Source organism: Ctenocephalides felis, unplaced genomic scaffold (assembly GCF_003426905.1).
Source record: "Ctenocephalides felis isolate EL2017-DRISC unplaced genomic scaffold, ASM342690v1 CF-g0.4_SCAFFOLD_00893, whole genome shotgun sequence".
NCBI classification, from domain to species: Eukaryota; Metazoa; Arthropoda; class Insecta; order Siphonaptera; family Pulicidae; genus Ctenocephalides; species Ctenocephalides felis.
Genome location: NW_020537047.1, coordinates 1 through 13,361, shown reverse-complemented (window position 1 = coordinate 13,361; position 13,361 = coordinate 1). Strand labels below are relative to the sequence as shown.

The 13,361-nt window shown below is 31.4% G+C and overlaps 1 protein-coding gene across 1 annotated transcript; it reads right to left on the bottom strand.

Moving 5' to 3' along the window:
* Positions 1-7,623: 7,623 nt before the first annotated feature.
* LOC113365328 lies at positions 7,624-12,713 on the bottom strand. Its single transcript, XM_026606904.1, has 3 exons — positions 12,656-12,713; positions 12,332-12,502; positions 7,624-10,544 (listed from the first exon to the last, which is right to left on the bottom strand). The coding sequence occupies exons 1-3, from the start codon at positions 12,711-12,713 to the stop codon at positions 7,624-7,626; spliced, it is 3,150 nt and encodes a 1,049-aa protein (XP_026462689.1).
* Positions 12,714-13,361: the final 648 nt, after the last annotated feature.

The following is a 13,361-nucleotide window of genomic DNA, read 5'->3' as shown; positions in this document are numbered from 1 at the left end:
TAATGTTTTGTATGCACGTATGGTCTCTATCTATAGCATTGTACATTAGCTACCCTTATCATTATCATCTATCCATAGTAATCTGTTCTAGATCCATACTATCATTCATACCAGCAATCATATAATAGATTAGTACTCATATCTACAATGACAGAACATATAATCATTAAGGAATGATAACTACATTTAAAAACAATAAATTTTAGCACATGTAGCTAAAATTAAATCAGCTGATTGTAGCTTAACTTAAAAGTAGCTTAAAAATAATTATTGTTCATCATTTTGTTTTGTTTAAAATGTTTTATTTGCAATTATAAAATTATCAGCAAACTGAATAGAAATAGTTGACTAAAATTTCATTACATTTGATAAATATATTTACTATTGAAAACTGTACAATGAAGATAAACAATGGCATAATATTGATATAGGTCTATAGTTGCCCAATACCTAATCATCTTCAACCTATAATTTATAACCTCATCAACACTCAATAACGTTTAGTATAATTATTTCCTGTGACATCGAACATTCGGTTTAAATTTAAGAAAACTACCTCGAAATGAATGGAACACGCAAAGTAGTATTGATTTCAAGCAAATTAAAGTCATTAGAATCAGCATTAACAAAAGAACAAGTCCATAAATTTTTCGCACCGTAACGGATGTCGTTAGGCGTCCGTGCGAGATTAGTGAAGATTTATAACGATTACGTTTGATGAGAAAAAAGGTCATCTTCAGTAGCACACACGAAACCGGAGTCCTTCAACCTTATTTCCTGTGTCAAGTTATATATATAAACTCAAGAACAACCTGTTGAATATAAGATTATAATTATATATCGATACGGAGACGAAGAGTTCAGTTTTTAAGCATCAATATAATTTTTATTATCACCAGAAGATTTATATTTGGTTGATTAATATAACGCTTGAAACTAAAAAATTATTACCTTTGGCGCAAATTTTGATTTTGTTATAATATTGTGCTTATATAAGATATACATGCTATAGAATATATGCTTTTACATACTCATATTCGCATTATACTTCAAATTAATATATTTAGTATTAAGAACTGATGGCTTGTCAAAGTAGATTTAATTTTTAAACAGCATATTAATTGTAGAAGTTCGTGTTGGGCGAAAAGGTCATTAAAAAGATTAGATACTCGTAAAATGTTTTTACATAAAACATAATTATACTTTTGGCTATAGAAAGCATTCCATTGTTTGAAAATTCAAAAAACGTTCGCCAAGATCACAAATTTGTATTTTTTTTGTTATAAATCAAAAATGTAAACAGTTACATATTTGAGATTTTATAATAACAAATGATTTTTAAATAGATAATGAACTTAACTTTTCAACTCGCAGTCATTTTTTTTAATAACTTTCCAGAGAAATTGTTTATGTTTTTGCCAGAAAATTATACTAATTTTCAAAAAGGCAAATCTTGTTTTATCAAGAAAATTCTACTAATTTCTTGTTTTCTCGAAGTTTTAAGTCATACTGAATCTATTGAGACTAAAATTGGTAAAAGTATGTGTGTATTATGTGAGTTGATTTTTAACCTGTCGTTGAAGTTTTTTTAAGAACGACTGAATCGATTTTGAATTTTATAAAATTATTCGATAAAACTCGATCAGGAGTTGATTAGTTTTGTAAAACGATCGATTGAGCCGTTTTAGAAATAGCAAGAAAGTGCAAGAATTTAGATAAAGTATATAATCCAATAATACTCATATAGGAACAAAAATTCAATTCAAGGAGCATCTATAATTCTATGCACGAATAATTAAATACAAATCTTTCTTGGACAGAATATTATTATGATTTTTTGTAAATTGGCTTGAATAGAATATTTTTGGGGTCATTTGAAAAAGCGATGCACAGTGACAAATTAAATTTGCATTTGGCAAATGGATTAATGTATTCAGGAAAATCAATATTTAGATTATTAGATGCTATATGAGAACATATTTTGATATTATTACTTTTGCGAAAAATTATAATGGCATTTTAATTTCTTCATTAATATTAGATAATATATATTTATTTAACCCTTTCGATTGTGTGTGTACGATTAGCGCCTATAGACGACATCCAGCATATCCACATTTAGTGCAATATTTATCACTCTGACTTAAATGGAGAATTTTACTTTTAATTTTTAGTAAAAGGTAATTTTCAATTCTCAAAACCATTTTTATTTTTTTTAAGTTCTAATTTTCCCAAACGCCAAAAAAACGATACTGATTTTTGCAAACTTTGACGATTTTTTAAAATTAAACGACTTTGTCATAGGGCTATAATATTTTAGTATGATCTATAAGATTATGGTATCTACTATAAAAAAGAATCATAAAAATTCGTGGAACAAAAAAAATTAACACTTTATTACAAGAAAACCGCCCGGCCGGAAAATCTTAAAATTATTTGTATAACAAATTAGACAAATTGGAGTGAGATTGGTCGTATAGTCCAGTCATTTAAGCTTAAATTAGGTAAGAATCTCGGAATTCGAGATACCCAGCTTCAAGTCTGTAAATACGTTCATATTGACACCCTAAAATTTGTCTCAAAACCTACATATGGTGGGGTGTCAATACCATATGTAGGTTTTGAGACAACTTTTAGGGTGTCAATAAACATGTATGTACAGACTTACAGCTGTGTATCTCGAATTCCGAGGTGAACTTACTATAATGATTGGACTAGTATAGCTATGTCACTTCAGCAAAAAACACTGCCACAACAAAAGAGTTCAATAGTTTCAGAAATCATTATTTGCCAGTTGTCAATTATATCTTATATATTTTAATTTACTATAAATTATCTATTTTAGGCTCCGTTCTGTGATTCTCCTTCTCAAGTATGTTGCGCAGTTGAACGCGAATCCTCTGCAATTGTAAATGGGCCTGCAGAGGGAACATACATCCCCGACGTCCAAAGCCAATGTGGACCACCGGAAACTATGTGTGTGCCCTTCCACGCTTGCGACTCAAAAGGTCTCGTTGATCCTAGCGCGGGAATTCCAAACAGAAAAGAGGTAAGTGTTTAAGAAATTTATTCTTATAACTAACAATTATCAATTCATTTTTGTTGATAAAGGACTTTGTCTTGCAAATATTTGTCTGAAAATGAAATAATCTATAACTTGTTGTTATTGAAACAAACACATCATTAATAAGTTTAGTATGTAGATTCAAATATGAAAATCACATGAAAATGATTCTTATCATGATATATGAGAAGTTTTGGGAACTTTCAATTATCAAAATTATTAACTTCCCGAAAAAGAATTCTCCTATGTTAAAAATTCATCAATGTTTGAGAAAATATAGTCAAAATTTGTGTAACAAAAGTTGCTTTCGTGATGTGATGTGTCAAACATTATCAATTCATTAAAATTTAAATTACTAAGCTACAATTTTAGGGCCCTACATACAAGCCCATGTATGTGCAATATTATTAATATATTTACAGTCAATTTAATTAACAAAAGCCTGCAATGTGTTTGAGAAAAAGAAAATTCGAAATTGCAATGTTTAGATTTAACTGAATGCGAAAACTATATTTTTGAGATAAACAGTTGAAAAATTTGTCTATATTTTAAATTCGATTTATTAAGTCAATTCTTACACATTTCGGGAAGTTCATGCAAGTTGCCTTAATGCTAAATGTCACTTTCAACTAGTTTATTAATAACTTTGTAGAATTGTTTTCTGTTCTATACTGATACTAAAGTATACCAAAAATATTATACAAGTTTTTCATATATTTTGATAAAATGTCATAATTTTTTAATCTCGTGCAATTTATACACTTAGAAGTACTACTCCATGAATATTAACACTTTCCACTCGGGAGTCCGACTGCTCGGTATATTATAGTGCTATACATATCTCTCAACTCGGATTTTTTTTGTATCGGATTTTTAGTATGATAATAAAACAGAAAATTTGAAAAAAAATAAAAAATGTGATGAAAACCATGTCATTGTTTAAAAAATGCCGGAGCGGCGGCATCCGAGTCGAAAGGGTTAAAACTAATTCGGTAAGTAAATAAGTAAATTTTATAAGTCTTCAATTTTATACCGATTGATACTTTTTTTGATAAGATGTGCGTTTTATATTAAAATTTCAGATAAAATCTGATAGTTGCACATATGTCAAATATTCAACTTTGCCAATAAATTGGACAAGTTTGGTGCTTGTTCCTTTATAGTTCCATATCGTCTCAATTTGTCTTTAACAAAAACAAAAAAGGTAATCGAATCTGAGCAATAAAAATACGAGTTGAATTTTGAAAATAGTGCTTTCACAATCAAATTATTTTAAGAAAGAATATAAACAAAATTATTATAATTAAAATATATAGCGTTTGAACTTCCCAAATATTGTGGAAAAGGTACTTCCAATTGTTTCTGAGTATAAAACTTTATAAGGTTGAGTCATTTTTTATTCTAACTTAGAAAGAATAGTCATGTTGATTTTTATCGTGATAATTACATAATTTTTTTCATTGGAAAAACTGAAATATTTTCTAAAGTTTTGGTAAAAGTTTTGTCTTTTTACTATACATGCAGAAATATCTTATTTTGACAAATCTTTTATTTGTCAATCTTTGCTGCTTCTACTTTTTTTATTTATTATTGTTATCGTATTAATAAAAATAGTAATAATGTGCGAAACATTTATTCTTGTAAGTACTCTTTGGCATATCTTTATTTCTTTGATAATTACTATATTATTTGTTGGCACGAATGATTTAATAACTATGCAAACAGTAAATGTAACTCTACATTTAATTAATTTAATTGTTGACATTACGTTTACATTAGCTCAAGCTTTAAGTGAGCCTTTCACGTAGTAATAATAGCAGTAATTTGATTAAATAATATACTGTAGTTATACATTTGATAAATACTTTGAACTTTTTTATTTAAAAGGTACTGTTTCATAGATTTCATAAATTTGTAGCAGGTACATTCTATTTATATTGGAAGGCTCTTTTACACGAAGGTGACTATCCGAACCCAGTTCTATCATCAAATATATTCATCAAAGCTAGTTTTATTTATTAAAACGAATATATTTTCTGAAAATATTAGATATATGGTTTGAATTGTTTTGACACAAAGAACACTGTCATTCAAATATTGCAGATACAATTAATCACTTGTTTGTTTATATCCTACTTATGGTACAATTGAATTATTAATATATAAAAATTCCATTTGCGAGCCAGTACACGTTTTTAAATATGTATTTTCGTTGTCAAATATAAATTGATCACTTTTATAAAGAGCTTGGAAATTTCATGGAAAACAATGGCAAAGCTTATATTTTCGATATCAATATGAAGTATGATGAAAACTTTCAGCATTACAAATATGCTGCATGATGAAGAATTAAAAAAGTTCCAAATTAAACTTTTGCACATTATGAAATCAAACGGTATTCTTAGATCCCAATTGCCTATCTTATATTAAGTAGTATTAAAAAATTAAAAGAATACCCAATGTTGTTTATACTTAAGAAAATTCACATTTTGATATTTTTGGATTGTTTGCATATATATATATATATATATATATATATATATATATATATATATATTACCTAATCTAAGCTTTTACAAAGTTGCATTTTGTCCACAGGCAATATGAATCATTAGAGACTTTATAACTTTAGTGTTTTAGTATTTCGTATGTAAATTACGCATTAAATTAAATCCAAAGTGTATTTGACATTATCGTAAAATAATTCATAAACAAATTGCTCATAAGCGTCTTATACAACACACGTCGCGTTGGTATTTTTATTCTCATATTCTCGCAAGTTCACTTGCGCTTTCGTACGAGTTCCGATATTTAGGTTATCTGAACGAAGTGGTTTGAACTTTGCGTTTGAAAAATAAAATAAATAAAACTTGAATATTACCAAAACCTGTTCAACTCTGAACTCCCGCCGCGCCTGTTTTCGTATGTAGAGCACAATTGGACATGGTGCCCTCCAGGTAATTAAAGTTTAATTTAAATACTGTTTAAAAACATGGAAAACTTTAAGTCGGCAGAATATGCAATCATCGTATATAATTGAATATAGCATATTATATGTGTTTTATTGATATTATTTATCTTACTGATATTTATCTTATTGATATTATTTATCTTATTGATATAATTTATTTTGTATTGATATCACACCCTAAACTATTCGAAATATAACTTCCACTTACAGTTATTCAAATAATTGATATACTTTAAGATATATATATATATATATATATGTGTGTGTGTGTGTGTCTTTCCCCTTTCGTTTTTCACACTCCCGCTTCCACTCCATCACTACACTTGCTTTGTAACCTTGATCAGTGTTCATAATGGACCGCTATTAAAAACATAAAATATATGAGGGCAATATGTGCTCCTTTAATTTCTCGTTATTAATATAATAGTATATTATTATTTTACACAAAAGTATTCAATAAATTTTACATCATAATGGCAAAAATATTACAAATATGTATGAACGTCGACAAAACTATCATAGTATACTTATATATATATATATATATATATATTGTTGATGTTGGGGGGTTTCTCAACCCCTTTCGAAGTATTTTATACTCCGAGGAATAATAAAAAAAAATTAAATGTATTCAGAAAACAAAAATTAATTAGAATACAAATATAAATTAAAAATAAGGTTCTTCTTAATCCGTAATCAATAATAAACTAAATTATATTCTATATAAATTTTATATAAATGAAAAACAAAAAAAAATGAACACTAATTAATATTGCATGAAAATGTTATCTGTTCGGAAGTCCAAGCCGCGGCAGCTATTTGGTTGGATCTGGAACATCAGCGTAGTCGGTTGGAAATGTTGAAAGGGAATTCGAATACACTGATAACAAACAAAAAATAACTGTCTGACTTGACACACAATAGAAACTTAATCCACTGATAATATTGAACTGATAACAAACACTGAAAGGAACTGAAAGTACTTGTTGAAAGTAACTGAATGAATAGACTTGAACACTGATAAGGAACTGAAAGTACCTGAACGAATGAAAGGAACGGAATGAATAAATTTGAATGGTAAAACTATTGCCTGCATCGGCCTTTTTTATGAGTCAGAATTGCCCGATTGCCTAAATTTGAAACGTGTTGTCCAAGTAGAAAAACAAACCTTTTACAGGTCCGACAACCTGCACAGGTGCGGCGCAAACATTTTCCCCCGACTAAAAGGTTAGCCTTTTATACTTCTGAAAATACTCGAAATTGGTACATAGTGAACCTCATGATTAGGAAGGATAGAATTGCCAAAATAAATTCAAACTTTCATTCAGAGTAGATCGGTTACGGAAGCCTGACCTCGCGCCAGGGTCCCGCTCTCGCAACCTACCACATTCACACAATCTAGATTGCGGAAGTTTTATTTTCGCGCCAGGGTCTAGATTTTTGGACATTTACAAGAATCTTCCAGAGACTATGAGGGATGTTCTCATCGCCCTGGAGATTGAAAATTTGGCAAAACTATATATAGAAGCAAATATATCATGAGATAGAAAAGTTTTTTTTTTTTTGAAATGAATAATTCAGATATAAACTATTGAATAGGTAGGGGGCATAGTTTGACAACAGGCCGCTTGATTAGGGTATTTCCCGTTTTTACCAATGCTACTCGAACCACTCCATCGGAGCCCGGAAAAACCTCTTCAACTCTTCCCAACCCCCAATGGAGCGGACGCGCATTCTCTTGTTTTACAACTACCAAATCACCCTTTTTAATAGGATTAGTGACTGTATTCCATTTCTGTCGGACCTGTAGCTCGGTTAGATATTCCACATTCCATCGCTTCCAGTAAGAAGCGACAATATGATCTAACAATTGTTTTCTTTTAGTCAAATTCAAGTTTTCATAGTCAACGGGCAAATCCGACAGAGGCTCTTGCATTAAAAAGTGCGCAGGCGTAAGAGGCTGAGGGTCCGACGGATCATTGCTCAGCCAACATAACGGTCTTGAATTCAGTAAGGCTTCGATTTGATTGAGGACTGTATTAAACTCTTCGTAGGATAAAATTTGCAACCCTATAACTTTAAACAAATGGGTCTTCACTGATTTAATATTCGCCTCCCATATACCTCCAAAATGTGGGGCAAACGGTGGATTAAATTTCCATTCAATGTCATGTAAAACCAATAATTCATTGAAACGCTTTTTATACTCTTCGGAATTTAGGAGAAGGAATAAGGAATCAAGAGTATTTTTGGCTCCTATAAAATTGGTTCCACAATCGGAGTAAATACATTTAATAGGACCACGCCGGGCTAGGAATCGTTTCAAGCAATCTAAAAATGTATCGCTTGTTAAATCTGAAGCTAATTCGAGATGTATCGCCTTAGTGGCTAAACAGATGAACAAGCATATATAAGCCTTGTAGGTTCGAGCGCCTCTGTGACGACTCATGGAGATATTGAAGGGGCCTGCATAATCAACGCCGACGTTTAGGAAAGCTCTACTGGCTGTTATGCGCGGTACTGGTAAGTCGCCCATGAATGGAAAAATGGGTTTCGGATTCTGTCGAAAACAAGTTATACACTTGTGAAGACGATTACGAATTATTGCACGAGCCGACAAGATCCAATATTTTTGCCTCAATAAAGATAATACTAAGTTTGATCCAGTATGTAAATTATTAATATGGTAGTAATCTATGAGACAATTTACTACTTGGTCTTTTTTTGGCAAAAGAAGTGGATTGTTATTAGTTGTTAATCCTAATCTACCTTTAACGCGTAAACAATTATTAGAATCCAAAACCAAATTTAGTCGGCAAAACTTCTTCGAACAAGACTTTCCGTTCGTTAATAGTTTGAATTCTTCGGGAAAATGATGTTCTTGGACTAAACGAATAATGATTACCTCGGCTTGTTTCAAATCTGAAGTCAAAAGTCGGTTTCGATTTGTTATAATTTTACAAAACTTCAATATATAAGCGAAAATTCTTACAAGTTTGCACCAATTAGAAAATTTTTGCGTTAATTCATATAAAGGATTGATCGGTGGTATGACACTCTTTACTATTAGAACGTTAGCTTTTCTTTCTTGATCAATATCTCCGGAAGGTTCAACCGTTTTTGCAGGCCAAGTTGATATAGGACCGTTTAACCAATCCGGCCCAAACAACCAATTCTTATGTTGGATAAAATCCTTAGGTCGAAGACCTCGAGAAACACAATCGGCTGCATTTTGATTAGAAGGAATGTGAAGCCATTGTGCATTAGGAATGAGATCCCGTATTTTTGTTACCCTATTGGCTACAAATGTTTTCCAACGAGTAGCCGGTCCTGCTAACCAGTGAAGGACAATCATAGAATCGGAAAAACAGTAAATGGAATCAAAATCTATACTATGTTGGTTATTCGTTAATATAAAATTCAGAAGTTTTGACAGTAAATGACAGGCACAAAGTTCAAGCCTGGCTAATGTTTGGTTTTTAATCGGTGTTACTCGTGATTTTGAAATCAACAAGAAATTCGGATTGCCAAGAGATTTAATATAAACTACCGCTCCATACGCTTGCTCTGAGCTATCCGCGAAACCAAATAATGAACATTTGTTTTGTTTTGACGTTTCGAGATAACGCGGAATCTGATAGTTATTAAGATGCTCTAATTCGGAATATACGGCTAACCATGATGTAATAATAAATGATGGTAATTCCTCATCCCAATCGATTTTTAATGCCCAAATTTTTTTCAATAATATTTTTATCTTAACAACTATCGGAGTTAGGAAACCCAGAGGATCCCAGATTCGCGCTATTACTGAAAGAAGTTGTCTCTTTGTCCATTTTCTCCACGTAAGCTTTATTTCGAATGAAAAATTATCTGATAAGGGATCCCATTTTAATCCCAATACCTTTGTAGAAGATTCCATTTGAAAATCCGATTTAGAGAAATGTTTATTTTGTACATCAGAATCAGGAAAAAGTTTACGCAGATTAGAATTATTAGATTCCCACTTTTTTAATTCAAAACCACCAGACGATAATACAGTCTGCAAACCCTCGCAAATGGTTTTAGCGCTATCCAAGGAGTCGATACTTGTAACCACATCATCAATATAGACATCGTTCTCAAGAATTCTAGAAATAGATTGAGAATATTTGGAACATTCGTCTCGGGAAAGTTGTTTGATGGTTCTGATAGCTTGAAAGGGAGATGACGATAGACCAAAAGTTACAGTATTTAATTCATAGATGCCAATGGGTGCATCGGGAAACGGTCTCCATAAGATTTTTTGATATTTTCTATCTTGTTTACGAACCCAAATATTACGATACATTTGTTTGATATCAGCTGTTAATGCTATAGGCCCGAAACGAAAATTTAGAAGGATTGAACAAATGTCGGTTTGTAATTTAGGACCAACATGCAAAATTTCGTTCAAGGAAGTGAATTCTGAATTTTTCGCAGATGCATCAAACACAACGCGTAAAGGCGTAGAGGAACTTTCTTTTTCGACTGCGAAATGAGGAATATAATATCCATTTTTTATTTTAATAAAATCATCGACTTCCTGATCTACCGGACAATAATCGACAAAGGATAATTGGTTTTGAGTCAGGTAATCTTCTATAACGGCGGCATATTTTTTATGAAATTCGGGATTTTTCAAAAATTTATTTTCAAGCATTTGGTATCGCTTTAAGGCTAAATGAAATGATTTGTATAAATTCTGCCTTCACTTTTAAAAGGCAGCGCTACTACATATCGTCCATCTGGAGATCGCGTAGTAGTTGTAGTAAAATGGTTTTCGCATAAATCATCGTTAGAAGAGGGGATTATTTCGGGAATGTCTTCTAATTGTAAGAATTTATTCATTTGTAAATGAAAATCTGAATCTGAAACATTACATAAATTAGTAGAAGTGCCGGTATTTTCAAATAAATCAGGAATGGAACCTAATATTAGATAACCCAACCGGGTTTCTAGGGCCACAGGTAATCCTTTATCATTTTTAACCTGATTAGTGCCAAGAATTTCGCCAAAAACATCGCAACCCAAAATTCCGTCGACCTCCTGGGGTGTATGAAAGTTAGGATCCGCTAAAGGATAATTCAGAAATGTTTTGATGGATGAAATCGGAATGGTAATTTGTGGTTGCTTTCCCACTATCTCGTGTACTACGTATGCACAGACCGATAACTGATAAGAATCGATTAAAGATTTCAAAGTGAAATTAACTAATCCAATAACTTTATGTGACGAATTGCCTAACCCGATCACTTGGGTTGATATTGGAAGAATTTGTAAATCAGCCTTTTTGCACCAAGTTAATGTCACAAAATTTCTATCGCTTCCCGAATCAATAATTGTACGTAATAAAATGTTTTCTTTTCTAGTAGTAACTTTTACTACTGCTGTCGGCAATATGGTAATATGATGTGCGATTTTGTTTTGATTAAATGCGCATAAAACCGTACTATTTGATTTGGAATTAGAAAGATTATTTTGATCCGTACTCGCAAAATTGCTGCCAGTATGCAATAGCGAGTGATGTCGTTCGTTACATAATAAACAGGTTTTATTCGATCGACATGTAGTCGTTATCTTATGACCCAAACAATTGTCGCATAAGTTTAATTTTTGAATAAGGGATCGCCGATCAGGTATACTCAATGAAAGAAATTTCGAACAAGTAAACACTCTGTGTTGTTCCCGACACACAAAGCATTGTTATCATATTTATTTTTTAACAAAAATGACCGGCTAATTTTAGTGTTTTTGTAATTGGGTTTGTCATTAGTGAAATTGTTGGTCATACCATATACTTGATTTTTTGCCTGTTGTGACTTTTGAAGAAAATGCAGGAGGTCTTGTATTTGGGAAACTCACCTTGATAAAAATGCTCGAATTTTTCTTGTAACAACGGATCGAGTTTCGAGAATGCCAGTGACGTAATAAGGAAATCATAGGCGTCGGGAATATTCAATTGGGAGAGCGCTTGCACCGCGGTATCGAATTTTTCAAGGAATGAATTTATTTGTCCAGATGAAATGGTTTTGAATGATAATAGTTGTTTGAAATAATTGTGGCTAAGTAGCGTTTATTTTGGTATTTTTTGATGAGCGCTTCCCAAAGAATTTGATAATTATTTGCGGTCGGTAGTATCGAATGAAATATTTTTAAAACCGGACCCTGTAACGCTCCTTTTAAAAAATGGAATTTTGATACATTATCTAACTCGGTATTTTCATGAATTAGTGAATTAAATGTTTCATAGAATAATGGCCATTGTTGAATATCACCTGAGAATTTAGGTACTTCAATGGACGGTAAATGTTGTTTGGGTACAACGTCTTTAATTGAAGAACTATGCGCATTTTTATTATCTAATAATTTCTCAGCGTGTTTTATTTTGGCATACATCGTTTCAAGGGCCTTTATTGCGGAATATTCCGGAATGAAACTAGGATTATCTAAATATTTTAATTTGTTTATTTCATCGCACAATTGAATAAATTGTTCACGAGCATTTTCAGAAATATAAATTTTCAAGAAATTGTGTCTTGTTTGAAGATACATCAATCTGTTGCGATAGATCGTACGTTTCTTGCACAATTGAAAAGTACATCTCTCTTTGGCGGTTAGACGTGCAATTTCTGCACCAATATCGATTTTAGGCGCCATTATATATTTTTGTTTTCTGTATACACCCAATTAATCCTAATAATAATTAGGATCCGGCTCGAAGGACCAAATGTTGATGTTGGGGGGTTTCTCAACCCCTTTCGAAGTATTTTATACTTCGAGGAAAAAAAAAAAATTAAATGTATTCAGAAAACAAAAACCAATTGGAAACAAATATAAATTAAAAATAAAGTTCTTCTTAATCCGTAATCAATAATAAACTAAAATATATTCTATATAAATTTATATAAATGAAAAAAAAAAAATGAACACTAATTAATATTGTATGAAAATGTTATCTGTTTGGAAGTCCAAGCCGCGGCAGCTATTTGGTTGGATCTGGAAACATCAGCGTAGTCGGTTGGAAATGGTTGAAAGGGAATTCGAATACACTGACAACAAAAAAATAACTGTTGACTTGACACACAATAGAAATTTAATCCACTGATAATATTGAACTGATAACAAAACTGAAAGGAACTGAAAGTACTTGTTGAAAGTAACTGAATGAATAGACTGAACACTGTAAGGAACTGAAAGTAACTGAACGAATGAAAGGCACGGAATGAATAACTTGAATGCCAAAACTATTGCCTGCATCGGCCTTTTTATGAGTCAGAATTGCCCGATTGCCTAAATTTGAAACGT

Bases quoted from the DNA above. Each gene is read 5' to 3' on its own strand.
- LOC113365328 (XM_026606904.1), bottom strand. From the start codon at position 12,713: ATGGCGCCTAAAATCGATATTGGTGCAGAAATTGCACGTCTAACCGCC. The intron at 12,503-12,655 runs GTACTTTTCAAT...TAAAATATTTAG, and splicing joins TCTAACCGCCAAAGAGAGAT to ATAATCCTAGTTTCATTCCG. The intron at 10,545-12,331 runs GTGATATTCAAC...CTCATTTCGCAG, and splicing joins TGAAGTACCTAAATTCTCAG to TCGAAAAAGAAAGTTCCTCT.